The 15606-nt window shown below is 42.3% G+C and overlaps 1 protein-coding gene across 1 annotated transcript in view; it reads left to right on the plus strand.

Annotated features, from left to right (window-relative positions):
* LOC129330301 (centrosome-associated protein 350-like) overlaps positions 1–12049 on the plus strand; it is a 78609-nt gene extending 66560 nt beyond the window's left edge. Inside the window, 9 exon segments of the mRNA XM_054980336.1 lie at positions 841–985; positions 1629–1807; positions 2295–2431; positions 3443–3525; positions 4448–6417; positions 7335–7733; positions 8276–8422; positions 10651–10773; positions 11885–12049. Coding sequence (XP_054836311.1) covers positions 841–985; positions 1629–1807; positions 2295–2431; positions 3443–3525; positions 4448–6417; positions 7335–7733; positions 8276–8422; positions 10651–10773; positions 11885–12049 — 3348 coding nt within the window.
* Positions 12050–15606: the final 3557 nt, after the last annotated feature.

The following is a 15606-nucleotide window of genomic DNA, read 5'->3' on the forward strand; positions in this document are numbered from 1 at the left end:
CCAGCACTTTGAATTGGGCCATGAAGCAAATAGGTATCTAGTGCAGTTGACACAGCACTGGAGTTAAATGTTCTGAACATAGAGTTGTCAGCTCCTGAGAATATTTTAGGGATGGAGATTCACCATAACAGCACCCTCCAATGTCATATCATTTCCAGAAGCAGAAACCATAGAGTTTTGGGTGAGAGCTAGAGCGTCCAGTTGCACAGTAATAATATTTCTGGCAACATGGCTGGAAGTGATGTCATGACATTGTAGGATTCCATTCCAGCCCCTTCATTCCTTCCCCACTGTTTGCTGGAGCAAGGGCGGCTGAGGGGTGGGGGGAGGCAGGCGTTCCCTCTCCGTTACCTGGCAAATGGCAACCCTAAGCAGCTGACTCCAGAGAGGAGCCTTGCTACCACATTTTGTACCAGTTGAAGCTTCTAAGATGTCTTCAAATATAGCCCTATGTACAGAGTGTTACAGTAGTCCAGCCTGGAGAATACGGTATCATGGATCAGTGTAGCCCAGTCAGAAGAATCTAGATAAGGCCCAGCTTATGAGCCAGGTGCAACTGAAAGAAGGTGCTCCTAGAATCTACATATTCATTAACAAGGCTGGGTCTGGGAGCACCCCCAAATTCTTAACTTAATCTGCTACCAAAAGCTTAATCACACCTAACCCCATGTTAAAATCCTATATCTAGGATTTTATGACCCCAGAATACTTTCCATACTTGCAATTATGGTGTTTTCCATACTTGCAATTAGGGTGTTGAAAGTAAGATTATAATGCATGGAGTTTTTTTTAAAAAACAAAATGTATAACCAGACTACTTTCCCCCACCCCTCTGAATAGTTTCCTTCTAAAAGGTGCACATCCTTGTCAAAGCAAGAGTCCAGCAAAGGGACCCCCAGAAGTAGAGAGCAGCAGCATTTACCAGTAAAATCCCAGGAGGAATCCTATAGTTGCTCTGATGAGTCATTATCCATGACCCAGTCAGGTAAGGAAGGATTAGACTTCGTGATGCCTATCAAGTGTTTTCACATTTCTGCAATTTATACCCTATTATATTGTTTATTAATTGCTGCAGCTGTTGATTGTATTGAACTGAGCTGTTCATTGTATTGTGGTTGCTTAGATATATATTGCATGGAAGGGGGTAGGCTTCAATGGTTTCTGCTTAGGAATCTTCACAACATTACCACTGTATTCTTGCTTTTGGTGGGCAGGATCGAATTGACTAAATTGTGAACAGTTCTGTTTAAAAAGACACAGTCTTGAGAAGGTTAAGGGGTGGTCTCATAGTTGGATAGAAATCAACATTACTCAAGTGTTTAAATTGCACTTTCAGTCCATCATTTGTATTAATAGGGCTTAGGTGTTTTATACCACAAGCAAATGTCAGGACCTGCTCCAAGGAGGGGTCATACAAAGCAGAGAAGAACAGGAGAAGCCAATAAGGGATAGACATAAGTAAAAGCAGTGGCCTGTCCTTAGATTGGGGCAGAAGATCGGAAGCTTTCAGTGGTGGGTTCAATAGAAAAAGTGGATTTCAGTAAAAGATGGCACCATGAGATTTTCTCCGATCATCTATAGCCAGTTGTGTTTTGCAGCATATAAGGAAGTCCCTTTCTCTATGACAGTAGAACTTCTCTTCTCAGAAACCACCTCGGATCGGAGCGACATTGAAAGCCGAATCCGAGCTCTGAAGGATGAGCTTCGGAAGAGAAAATCTGTGGTCTACCAGCTGAAGAAGCAGCAAAAAAAGAGGCACAAGGAGAGGCTGAAAGCCCAGGAGGCGAGCCTGCTCAAGCAGCTAGAGGTAAGAAGCATTTGGAAGAGGCATTAAACAGGAGCTGAATGGCTGGGAGGAATCCTATATGAAAGATCCTCATTACCTCATAATAACAAGAGGTCAGTGTTGACATGTGTCCTTTGAAATTCATGTCTTAATGAACTGTTAAATCGTTAGCATTAGAGAGTATTTATCTTAAGATTTTCTGACCCTGGGTAGTTATGTGCTGGAAATAAAATAATGAATTGAATGTTGTTTTTGTGGATATAGATAATTACAATTCTTCTATGTAGTTGAAAACTGAATAGGTATGCATTGCTTTGCTGATGGTTACTAATCTTTCCTGCATTTTGCTTCTCTAGCAGCGTCTTCTGACCCCCAGAAAGTGAATGCTGGAGATTAAAAAATATTTATAAGAATGCCATTATCTACAGGCTGCTGAGCCACCCATAAGAATAGACTTTGAAAGAGCAGAAACTTATACCCTCTCATATCTTTTTAAAAAATATATCAGAGTTATGATGAATTCATCAAGAAGACTGAAGCAGAGTTGAGTCAGGATCTTGAGGCAACACCTACAGCTAAACCACAAATTAAAACTCCATCTTCTGTTATGGAGAAACCAAAGATCAAGCCGCCTCCACTTCATAGGTAAAAGGAATGAATGCTTAAAGTTAAATGTGATTTGGGGGGGGGGGGGATAAATCTAATAAGATACTCCATCAGTCCCCACATGGTGGGGAGCAAAATTGTGCCCACCTGACATGACTGTCCTACACCCATCACCATTGGCCTAATACGTTGTGGTATGATATTCTAATATAACCTTCATGCATAAGCTAAGATTGCAAAGTTGATTCATTTTTTATTTGGAAAATGGATCTACACATATTGGATTCTGTGTGTATAGAACTGTTACGTTCCTTTGTGTGCAGCTGGTGGCATCCGAGATAGGACAGGTATGCTGGGTGGAAAGTCATGCTCTTGTTCCCTTTGCCCACCATGCTGGGTGGTGGTGGCAGTAAGCGACTCTATGATCTTATTTAGCTCTTGGTGTGTGCCATTATCTCAGAAGAGTTCTTGCCCTTTCATGGGGGAGAAAACTAACATATGACTGCAAAGTGAAATGGCCGTTGCAAAAAAAATCAGGCATTTTAACCGGGGGACACGCTTTGTCAGATAGCAACCCTTTGTCTCGTGTTTAGCATAGGTATGTTCCATTGCTAACTAAAGAGAGCATTTCTTTTGCCAAGGAACCTCAGTTTGCTCTCCTCTGTAAAACAAGCGCCTAGACTTCTGCCTCTCAAAAAAACCAATCTTGAACGGAATATTTTCTAGATGGGGATGGCAACATTGAGATATCTGAAGCTAGAAATGCCTGTGGGCCCTTAGATACAAAGCTGGGTTTTTTAAGGCTTGGTTTTCAGTTCTTATTCCACCATCAGCTCTCTGGGACATCTAGAAGAGCTGCTGACTCTGTTACTAGCATTGAATGATTGACAGTCCCATTCTAAGCAGAGTTATATTCTACTAGGATGACGCTATCAGAAAAGGAGCCTTCTGAGTTTTTCCGTTTATATCTTTCTGTATCCAGCGTTTTGTTCTATGGCATGATATCATTTTGGCATCTGTAATGACTAGTTCTTCACTGTTTTTCTCTAGATCTGAGACAACAAAAAGTTGGAAATCACTAACTGATTCTGAATGTTGCAGGGGGTCACTGGAATCCATTGCAGAGCATATTGGTATGTAACTAGTGCTGATTCCACACAAGGAGATTTTCCCTGTGGTGGTCAGGTTGCCATTGTAGTTGTTGGTCAATTCTCACTTGTAAGAGAGATTCCAGATGGCACAGGGTAATCTGTTTTTTTACCATTATTAACTGAAAATTTTTGGTATGTGCATACTGCTGCTTGAGAATAGTGCCATTCTATACCCTTTTTAAAAAAGGGTTCATTTACTCTGTATGATGCTGAACAGCATGCTGTTCCCCCCACATCTCACCTTGCAATGAATTTGTTCCTCCCTATATTTGGATTCCATCGTAGCACTGAATAAGCCACTAGCGCCAATTCCCTCCCCCACCGTTCTCTCTCTGTTTGGGCTCCATTTTAGTGCTGGGCTGGCCAAGACAGTGATACTGATTCTCCCCACCTGGAAAGCCTGCCTTTACTATGTATAATATGTACTATTTGTTGCTATGTGTGTGATCCTATTATGTAATTTCTGTATTGTTTGATGTGTCTCATTATGCTTGTTTCAGATTCATGCATAGTTTCAGATTTCTCCATTCTTAGTCCTATTGCATTGTTTATTGAATATCTCATCCTGTTGATTAAACTGACTTAGGTCCCAAATACACAATATGTCTGACATGTGCTGGGGCAACTCGCAGTCAGATGTACATCAGGGGAACTCATCTTAAGCAGAACTCGTTTGCTTGGAGCTGCAAGGGAGCGCTATAAGTGGGGAGAAAGAGCTCCTGGTTTCCTTTCCTTTCCACCTCTCTTTTGCCAGTGGAAATGAGGAGTGGGTTGGCTTTTTGTTTCTTGTCTCTGGCTCCAAATGCCCTTCCTAGGGCACTCTTAACTTTTGACTCTTTAATGGGATGAAATTATAGCAATTATTATGGGAAATGTTTTAAATATTTAGTTTTTTCCACTAAAGGTGCTGTACCACATTCTGAAAAATCTGTGTCTACACTCAGCAAGAAATTCATTGAGGCAGAGATTCAGACAGAGGAACATTTCCAAATTCCATTCCTGATCCTCAAGGCCCCACAAAAAACTGGAGCAGAATCTGGTGTTATGCTGGATAGTTTTCCGTCCTTGGCTTTAGGAGTCTTAAGCAAAACATCGCATGCATCACTGAACACTTTTGAAGATGTGACAAGTTGTGATACTCCATTTTCCACTAACAGATCTGTGGTACAAGAGGACATCGAGTCTGTAAAATCAGAAGACTCTGAGCCAGATGATACTCACAAGTTTTCAGAAAGACCTGGTGCTTCTGCTTTGGACACAGAGCAAAGGAGCTGCCCGCCAGTCTCGCGAAAGACAAGTGTTTATCCTGAGGTTGGCTTGGCTGTTGTACGTGTTCAAGATGGAAAGGAGATACCAAAGCAGGAGGGAAGTTACAAGGATGATGAATGTGCTGCATCAGGTCAGCCCTCTCATAAGCCAAATAAGACCTTGCCTTCAGAGCAGCTGTGCAAGGAGCCACTGCATGCTAATGATTTTGAGAGGTCATCCTCAAGAAAGCATAGGTCAGATGATGAAGTACCTCATACTGAATACTACAAGGATGATTTTGACACATCTGCGTCCTCTCTTGGAGAAGACTGTAGGTCACAGGGAGAAAAATCATGGTATACAAAGACTCCCAGGAGCAAATCTGCAAGTATTGGAAGTGATGAGGAAGTAAGTGAATGTCTCAGCGTCAAAGCTCTGTCTGTGGCTTCTAGCGCTCATTCAGAAAGATTATTAATACTGAAATCGCCAACAGAACAGATGAAAAGTAAAGAGCGCAGTGATGTGGAGGAAGAATCAGCACATGTTGATACATCACTTTGGGCTTCCAAGATAGAAGAAGAGGAAAATTCTCTACAGGGTTTCAGCATTGGTGACAGAGTTCTTGTCAGTAATGTCCAGCCTGGGACGTTGAGATTTAAAGGCCTGACGAATTTTGCTAAAGGTTTTTGGGCTGGTGTGGAATTAGACAAGCCTGAAGGAAGAAATAATGGCACTTATGATGGCATAAAATATTTTGTTTGCAAAGAAAAACATGGAATTTTTGCTCCTCCGCAAAAAATCTCACGGATTTCTAAGAGTTTGGGTGGCCACATGGACTTGCATGAGGATTCTTTCTGCAAGCTTCAGCTAAATCACAACCATAAAGCAGGAAAAAGAAGATGGAGGACAAAAAAGTACAGAGAAATTCCCAAAGAAGAAGAGGAAAGTGAGGGGAAAATTGCAAGTGAGAAATCTCTCAGAGATAAATCACAAAGAAACATCTCTGCCATAGCATCTGGAGATTATTTAGAACTCCCTGCCCCCAAAAGCAAAACTATTGCTGCTGTTGAAGAAGTGCTTGCTGAAGAACAGAGTGTCGTAAATTCTCTCAAGTCCCCAGCAGATGACAACAGGCTCATGCCTGCCTCCATTTCTGATGTTCTTAGCAAGACTTCAGCTACTCAAGGGGCCCTGGATGGAATCTTCCCTGAAAAATGGAAGCAACGGCATCCCTCTTGGCAGAAGTATACTGAAAAGTGTTTCCCCAGGAGTGTTGTAGAAGTGTTGGAGAAATCTGCAGCTCCACTCCTGGAGTTGCTCACAAAAGAAAGGAGCCAGTTAGAAGCACAGCTTAGGCTCCCATCCCACGAGGAAGAAGAATCCAAAAATCAACAGGAAAAAGTAGACTTGTTGACAGACAGCCTCCTGCAGGCGTTTGTGAAGGACACAGTCAATCAGCTGCAGCAAATCAGAAAGGTCAGGAATGAGAAAATTCAGTGTAGTAATCAAGAACTCGCTGCTGGCCAAGAGCAGAAGTTGGCAGCTGGGGACCTGCAGAGCATTTTAATAAGTTCTCAACTGGATGATGGAGAAGAAGTTTCCTCTCCAGACTTGTGTCCCAGACCCGTAAGTACCGTTTCCTCAGATGGTTCCAGAAACGATTATTGTGGTGCTGCTTCAGCCATAAAACGTATATACAGAGAAGTAGAAAATGTTGCCAGGCCTCCCCCTCAGTGCCCAAGGGACCTGGGCTCAGTGCAATTTTTGACTTCACTGAACCTCACACGTCACACACACACCCATGTGCCATGTCATAAACTGTTTTGGGGACTCCACTATTTCAGAACCATCTTGCCATGCAGGATAAGGGGCTGCTGCTTGAGAAAGACATCTGAAACCTCCTGCGGCCTCTCAGTTCTTGGATCTGACCGTTTGGTTTATGGTTTGGTTGAGCGAGCTGGCGCCAAAATACCATGTATTTGCTGACTCTTAGTTTGTTTGCCAGCCAGCAGAGTTAAAAAGCAAAGAAGATTGTTGAGCAGGAGCAAATGCATTTCTGCTTATTCTTCATGTATATTATTATCCTTATATATTATCCTTTGAATGTGTGTAAAAGACCACTGTTAATAGAAAAAATCGGCTCGTCTGTGGTGGGCACATCTACATTCCTCCTTTTGACTGCAGCAGAATCAGATGCAGCAGTAAGTGTGCGAATGCTGTCCGCACACTCATGCTCAAGGGCAACATGCTGCCGCTGTAACCTTTCCTAATGTAATAGCTCCACATACAGTGTCTCAAAAGTGTTGTCAGAAAGTGAGACCATAAAGAAAGAGCTGCTTCTCTTTCTGTGTGTGGCACAGTGCCCTCCAATTTCATCAGAAATATGTTTAACTTAACACTGCTGTTCCCCAGCTTCCATTACTGTTGAAAAGTGGGGTGATGTTGCCCAGCATCACAGCCTGTTGAACTCTGGCAATTATTTAAATGTAATGCATACCACTTGCATGTTCCAAAATAGTAATCTTCTTTTTCTTATGGTACAGGAAAGACCTATATTTGGTGCCAGTGGGCAAGAAGAGCTTGCCAAGAGGCTGGCAGAGTGGGAGCTTAGCCAGGAATTCCTGAGTGTGTTAGGAGATGACCAAGATTGGTTTGATGAAGATTTTGGCTTGAGTTCTCGCAAACTCCCTCCAAAGCAAGCAGAATCAGTAGTGTTGCCTAAGACAGAGCCTCCCAAAGTACCTCCCAAGCCATGTGAAGGGCCCTTAGCTGTCCCACACACTGCAGAAGAGGTAGAGGTCTTGGTGCACGAGGCGGCTGAGGAACTATGGAAGTGCAAAGAGCTGGGGCATGGTCTCCAGGCTGCTGGCCTTCCCAGAGATCTAAGTGATTCCCTTAAAGATGACGACATCGAAGCCATCAGCAGCCAAATCTATAAACAGGTATAGCTCTGGGGACCACTCTTCTCATCCACTAGGTCAAGAATTCTGGACCTTCCTGTCTCCTGGAAGAAATCTGAACTGGAATCATCCCCCAATATAGTGGAGGTGGACACCATAATTATACTCGTGTTCACATGACCTGGGCCTTGGGGACAAGCAGCTGTAAAGGGTGGGGAAAGTTAGTGTGCTTTCAGGCCCATGTGCAAACAGAGGAAAAACATGTTCCTTTGAAAAAAAAGGACCGCTCTGTTCCTCCCCCACCCCCCATGGCAGGTCACAGTGCTGCATATGTTGCAGTGGTAGTCTCGCTGGGCCAGCCTCACAAAAGTGAGTGTGAAAGAGAATAAGCTTGAGAGAGAGAGCTTAGAAAGGAAATCTTGAAATTCTGTGCCTTGTCAGAGAAATGAATCGAAACATGGCCCTAAAATGCTGTAATTGCTATGTAGACTGAATTGTAATTTCTAGTCCGCATGATGAGCATTTCTATGCTAAATATCATCAAAAAGCAAATTTAAAATACTTTTTATTTTTTGTTTGCTAAGGCTGTGTTTGATTTAACAAGAGAGATTTTGGGAGAAATCTTTGCAGAAGATCCAAATTTGAACCAACCCATATGGATGAAATCCTGCAGGGTAACTTCAGTTTACTTCCATCAAGTAAAAAACCCAAGAGACTTTGAGGAAATAAAGGTAGGAATGAAGCTGTTAAGTTGAACTGTGACTTACAGTGCAATCCTAAGTAGAGTTACACCAGTCTAAGCCCATTGATTTCAATGCGCTTAGACTGGTGTAACACTGCTGAGGATTGCTCTGTTCAGGGCTTTTTTTCAGGGGGATCGCGGGGGAATGGAGTTCCGGAACCTCTTGAAAATGGTCACATGGCTGGTGGCCCCGCCCCCTGATCTCCAGACAGAGGGGAGTTTAGATTGCCCTCTGCGCCACTCAGCGGCGTGGAGGGCAATCTAAACTCCCCTCTGTCTGGAGATCAGGGGGCGGGGCCACCAGCCATGTGATCCTTTTCTCCGAGGGCAACCTACTGAGTTCTACCACCTCTTTTCCCATAAAAAAAAGCCCTGGCTCTGTTAATATTATTTTTATTTGGATTTTTTTTTATTAGTAAGATTAAAAGTCCAGAAAAAAGGGCAGAGAAATAGAAGGAAAAAGTAAAGAAAAAAGAATACAAAGAGAGAAAAAATAGAACAAAGATTTAAAATAACAAAGAAAAATAATACATATTTTATTTTCCATTTTTCTCTACAACACCTATCATATTTTAACAAACATTATACTTTTCGTTTTAATATCTCCAGAATTTACCTTTTCAGTACTGCCCCCTTTTATTTATAATTTTCCCCAAATTTATCTTCTTAAAAATCAAAACCACAAATTAACAGTTCATTTTTCCTCATCTCACACAGAAATTCAATAAGGGGTTTCCAGTTAACCATAAAAGTAGACCATGTTTTATCTCTGATTAGAGCTGTAACTTGAGCCATCTCTGCTAACTCCGTCATTTCCAAATCCAGTCCGCGATTGAAAGCAGTAAACAGTGACTTGATATTCTACATGCACAAGCCATAAAATGTTCTATGGAAGTACAAGTTATCCCATCTAGGGTTTAAGGCAAAGTTTGTGGTTTATCTCTGAAAACTGTCACTGATGGAGTCTGTCAGTGCAATCTGGGGTGGGGTGGAAGCATTTAGGGAGTTGACTAGCTGCTGTGCTGGTGTTTCTGAGATATGCTGGTAAAAGTAGGAGCTACACATTGGCGCTGCCACACCAGGCCTGGCTGCTGGCAGTGCTCTGCCATGGCTACCCACTGTTTGACTGCTGGCATAAATCCCTGCATCCAGATGGAACTGGATGGGATGGGGAGGGTGGGAGATAGTCAGCTCTCTAAGCCACTCCAGCCCAGGGACACCCCCCAAGAGCAACAGAAAGTTGCACCAGCAAAAACCACAGCATAGCCCATAGGTGCCCATGCACCAGGAAATGCCAGGTGCCCCCTCTCCCAAAAAGAGCACAGGATGCTGGGTACAGCCACAACCATTTTCCTCCCCAGCAGTGACAAAACTGAACCCTGGTACTTCATAACCCCAGCCAGGACACCCCATAGTTGAGTAAGTAGGGTGTGCAGCACAGAACTGTGCCTCTGAGGTCTCTGCAGTGCACCTCATTGGCAGGAGAAACACAGACAGGGAACTTGGCACTACTGAGGAAGCACTTAGCACTAACACTGAAGGGGAACAGCCAAGTCGTACTGTGTGGCTAACATGTCTCATTTTAGAACCCTAACAGGTACCTCATCTCCAGAGCCTAGGACTAGGACCGACGTATCTGAGGGACCGTCTCTCACCATATGAGCCCCGGAGGACTCTCCGCTCTGGTGGAAAACATCTTTTAAGTGTCCCTGGCCCTAGGGAGGCCCGCCTGGCGTCGACCAGGGCCAGGGCCTTTTCGGTCCTGGCCCCGACCTGGTGGAATGCTCTGTCTTGTGAGACAAGGGCCCGGCAAGATTTGCTTGCATTTCGCCGGGCCTGTAAGACAGAGCTATTCCGCCAGGCATATGGCTGACGCCGGGCAGTGCACCCCCCGTGAAGGGGGGGTTAAACCATCGCCCCTATGCGAACACAGAGGCATGTATGAACCACTGTGCAGCATGAACTGTAATATTTAATGTTTTTAAATGTTTTAAATGTATTATTTAATGTTTTTAAATGTTTTTAATGGTGTTTGTATTTGTTAACCTTGAGCCTGCGAAAGCGGGGAGGGCAGAATATAAATATAATAAATTAAATTAAATTAAATTAGAAATACATACTCCCTTTAAAAAAGATCTTCCATCTCAGAAATGTCTTTTAGAAATAGAAAGCACTTCCTTCAAATAATTCTGTTTATGTTTGTCTACTGTGTTTTAGAGCTTCATAGCAACCGAGGTGCTAAAGCTGTTAAATTTGAAAAAGGAGCCAAATAACAAAACGGAATGGCAAAAAAAAATGGAATCTGGAAACAAAAAACATCACCGAGTGGATCGTATACTGGTCAGTAGATTTAAAAAAAACAAAACTTGTATCCAGAAATAAGTACCTATGGGAAGTGTTGCTCAGTTCTCAGACAAAAAAATGTACAATTCATCTCCATGTAATTTATAAGTAATCTCTCTCTCCATGTTTACCTATCAAAGCATAGACAAGATCCTGCCGAAGATAAGTCTTGTTGAGTCTCTTTCATTTCAATGAGAGTTGTTTAAGGAGAATGGCTTTGGCCAACAATGAATAGCAAAGACTGTGGAGTTTTTTTTAATTAGAGGGACATAATAGTTGCTTGTAGAAGTGGGGAATGTTAGGAGGGGTTTACCTTTGTCAGAAGAATCTGCTGACATTATACGGAGAAACTGTATTGGACAGCATATTATGGGCTTGCAGGAGACCAGTAGCAAATCCCCAAGATTGCTTACGTCTGTTTTCAAGACATAGGGTTGGATACAGCCAGATTCTTCATTGACTTCCGCTCCTTCCTGCAGCCCTGTCCTAGGTGGTTTTTGTCCTTGGAGATCCCATGATCCCCAGAACAGTCTTTTTTGATCCCCTTTTTTGACCCCTTTCTTCTTTTTTCACCAGCGGAAAATCTGGTTGGATCCAACCCATATACTTTCAGTATGGTACGTGCAACACTACAGCTGACCTAACATGCTAGAGAGGAAGAAAGTAGTTATTAATAAGTGGGAATTATTATAACAACATTTTCAAGGCTTGATTTAAACAACTATATCACTCCTGATGTCAATTGTTAAGTTTATTTATTTACTTCATTTATACCCTGCCTTTCTCCCCAACGGGAACCCGAAGTGGCTTCCATCATTCTCTATTTTATCCTCACAAGAATGCTGTGAAGGTAGGTTAGGCGGAGAGTGTGTGGCTGGCCCAAGGTCTCCCAGCAAGCTTCCATGGCAGAATGGAGATTGAATCTGGTTCCCCCAGATCCTAGGCCAGTACTCTAACCACTAACAGCACACTCGTTGTCACCTACTTTGTTGTGATTTGTCATAGAGAATGAAAAGGCAGCCATAGCTGATTATCAGAATGCATACCAAGCAACGTCTATTTAACCATAGTGACTTTCCCCCCTATTCCCTCTCTCTATAATTTTAAGGTTCAGGAACTGCATGAAGAGGAAGCTCAATGGGTGAATTATGATGAAGATGAGCTATATGTGAAGATGCAACTGGCAGATGGGATTTTTGAGGCCTTAATCAGAGAGACAATCGATGTTCTTAACCAGATCAACGAGAAACAAGAGAGGTTACTGCCCATGTGACCTCCAGGATGGATCCCTTTGTCATAGCAATGCTGCTTTGGAGCAAAATATGATCTTAAACATGGCTGAGAAGAGAGATGGTGTGACATCTCCCCCTCCCACCTTCAATTTTTAGAGACTTCTCCCTGGGTTTGTTCCAAAAAGAGTCCCCCTCCCCCCAGTTGATCCTTTAACAGTCTGTTTACAACTACTGCATTATATTAAAAGCTGAGCTGGAGCACCCCATATCAGATTCACTGGCAGCAGTGGAAACTTAGTCATCAGTAAACATTGTTTTTTATTTAAGTAACTTTTGTCCTAACCTGGTTTTGTAAGCAATAACTTCCTTAACCATCATGATGATTTATCCTGCATTCAAAACCTGCAGTGGTCTCCTTCTCCCCCTCCCCCAGTTTTGTTCTATTCTTCCCTTCATTTTCATCTTTCAGTCTCAAAATGTGGACCTAGAGATGGTTGCTGGATTAATGCAAGCAAAGCATGTGGGTCTTGAGCTCTGGATTTGGCTAAAGATTTGTTTCAGCTGCCTCTGGGCAGAATGAAAAGCTGGTCCAAAGATGAATCTGAGGCCAGTGTTCCTCCTTTTCCAGTGTTTTAGTTCATCCTCCAATGAGCCACCAGCTGCCTCAGGCCCTGGACACACAAGAATTGGAAAACTGTGCTTGCCCCATGTAGGCTGTTGATCCCCTTCCTTTCTCTCTTGCTCCCTGCCTAAGGTAACGTGTTGGCAGAGCCATGACTTGAACTTGGTAGGGCTAGGAGTGTGTGTACCAAAGAGAGCTTGACTTGGGGTTTGTTTTGTATATATGCGGAATTTCTTTTACTGATTTTATAATTTGCATGTTAGAAATACATGCCTAGTGCTACACTAGTTGCTCTACCTTATGACTGAAAATTCTGGACTCTGTGAAGGGTGTCTATGGTAGGACCATCACTGTCTCATGATCCTAGAGATTCAGAGGCTTTGTGAAAAAAACCCATCTCTGAGAAAGAAAGAGGAATCCTATGTAGAGCCATGCATGTTTTCCATCATGGTGTGAAAAAAGATGTTTTTCAGCAAAAGAACATAGATAACCTAGGCGTGAATAACGATGCCTTAATTTGAAATCTAGTTTACCTATGAAACCAGAGCAGTTGCAAAATCACTTGTTCTGTCTTGGTTTGGACACAGCACTCTGAACTCCAGCATGGAAGGAAGCACTCCAAAGGCTATCTGACCCAGCAGATATTTGTGGGAAGAGTTGTGCCCTTTTCCCTCCCATGTCCATTAGTTCCTTGAGCTTCCAATTAAGTTTACCTTTGCCAATACTTCTTTCCAAGTTCTTCTTTTCCAGAATTCTTCTTTCAAACTTTTTTTGTGAACCATTTGCCTTTTTTGAATAATGACATACTCCAAAGGTAGTTTCTCAGTATAGAGGAACTCATTGTGTTCTCTTTGATGCTCTTTGAAAATATTGCCTTAACATTATTGCAATACTCGAATAAAAGTATTCACAAAAGTAATTCAGTAGCACAGTGTTCAGAGAACATTGAAGTAACTGTACCACAGACTTTTTCTGAATTATTTTTGCTGTGTTAAGAGACTGGACTGCATATTTGCTAGCAGCAAAACAATAGGCACTTACAAGATGTACTGTTTACATTTTAGGGGGGTTTACTGTTTACAAAACATTGATAAGCAAAACTCTTGAAATTTTTATTTGCAATATAACAAGTAGAAATATAAAAGAGGGGGAGAAATTGAATGAAGTGTTATCCTGTAGTTCACAGACTGTTTCCTTTGGGTTTTTGCAGCAATTTTGGAACACGTTTGCCTAATTCCAGGAGCTACTCCTTCTTCTCCCTGTGTACTACATTGTGCAAAGATTCAGTGGCTCATCATGTGTGTGTGAGAGAGAACAACATCGTCAAACTGATATCCTGATACCATACCCCTGTGTAACACAGTTCATTAGATTACAGGCTATAAGATTTTCTTGCAGCTATGAACTGTGAAAAAACCCAAGGTAGTCCCTGTGTTCACCAGTGTAAATATCTTGGTTAATATGAGATGGACTTTAATATCTGTAAACTATATTTATAAATTATCTTGTTCCTCATTCTTTTGGGGATCAAGCAAAACTGGTCATATGTTGTTCATTCTGTGCATGAGTCCTATTGTCATCCATTTTAAAAAAAAATCAAAGTGCAGAATGCCACTTAACTTAAAAATGGCCTGGCTGCTCAGAATGACGTCATTCTAGTCCAGCACCCTGTTCCCAGAAGTGGCTATGGGGGTGGGAGATATCCCATGTCTGAAATCCATCCCCCACCTCACAGCTGTTTTGGAACTTTAGAAGCTGCAGGAGAAAGAAGTAAGAGCCCTTGTGGCATTTTTAAATCTTTTTAAAATGGCCGCCGCATCCTGACAGTGGCCCCATAGACGTCACATCACATCTAGGTTAGTGCCGTCAATAACTATTGGTGTATATTTTTTTACTTCATTTCCTATCACCTTTACACTCTCAGGTGCATATACATGAGATGAAGAACTCTCAGTACACGCCCATTTGGGTCACTACATCTGTTAGCAATTTTCTTTGACTGTGGCCTCAAAATAAACACAAATTATGGAGAGAAACAGCCTCAGGGCTAGAGCCTTGTTTTCTCTAGTCAAATTTCAGGGTTTCCCTTGCTAAACTGGGCACAACACTTGGAGCACTTACTAAAATTAAAAAATAGTTCCTTATAAATCCACTTCATCAATTTTCCTAGTTGACTGCTAGATTTCAAACCTGTGATGAAATGGATAGTTAATTTTTTGTCCATTGTATTAGTTACTGTAAGCAGTTTATACAGTGTTATTTGCAGTTTTTGTTCTTTGATAAGCTGTTGTTCCTGTATGTGCACCTGTGTCTCTTTCTTTCGTTCATGCTTCCTTTCAAATACTGTAATTTTATTTTATTTCATTGGTATTAAGTCACAGTCAACTTATGGTGACCCCATGGGGTTTTCAAGGCAACAGCAATTCAGAGGTGGTTTACCAATGCCTGCCTCTGAGTAGCAACCTTAGATTTCCTTGCCGGTCTCCAATCCAAGTACTAACCAGGGCTAACCCTGTTTATCTTCCAAGATCGGGCTATCCTTGATTACCCAGGTCAGGGCAAATACTGGAATAAAAAATCTAAACAATTTCTTAGCATTTAACATTCAGTAGAGTGCAAGGCCATCTAGAGGCTGTTAGAAATACCTGCTATATATATTGCAGCTTCTATGCAGGGCTCATGACACAACAGCAATAAACAATCAGCGGCTAGGAACACAGTCCAGCCCAAAGGTGAATCTCTGATACATCCCTGCCATGCTTATTGACCCCATTGTGCACACACCCTCTTTTTATGCACTCAAGCTGTTTTTTTCCCACACCAGCCAAGAAACAGGCAAAAATGTCTTCATAACCAGGGCCTTCCATGGTGATTGCAAGAGGGTAGCTGTGTTACTCTGTTGGGTTAAAATAAAAACAGTAGCTTCTTTAAAAACTTTTACTTCAATATGAGCTTTTGTGAGTCACAGCCCACATT

The sequence above is a fragment of the Eublepharis macularius genome, chromosome 5, assembly GCF_028583425.1.
Source record: "Eublepharis macularius isolate TG4126 chromosome 5, MPM_Emac_v1.0, whole genome shotgun sequence".
NCBI lineage: Eukaryota > Metazoa > Chordata > Lepidosauria > Squamata > Eublepharidae > Eublepharis > Eublepharis macularius.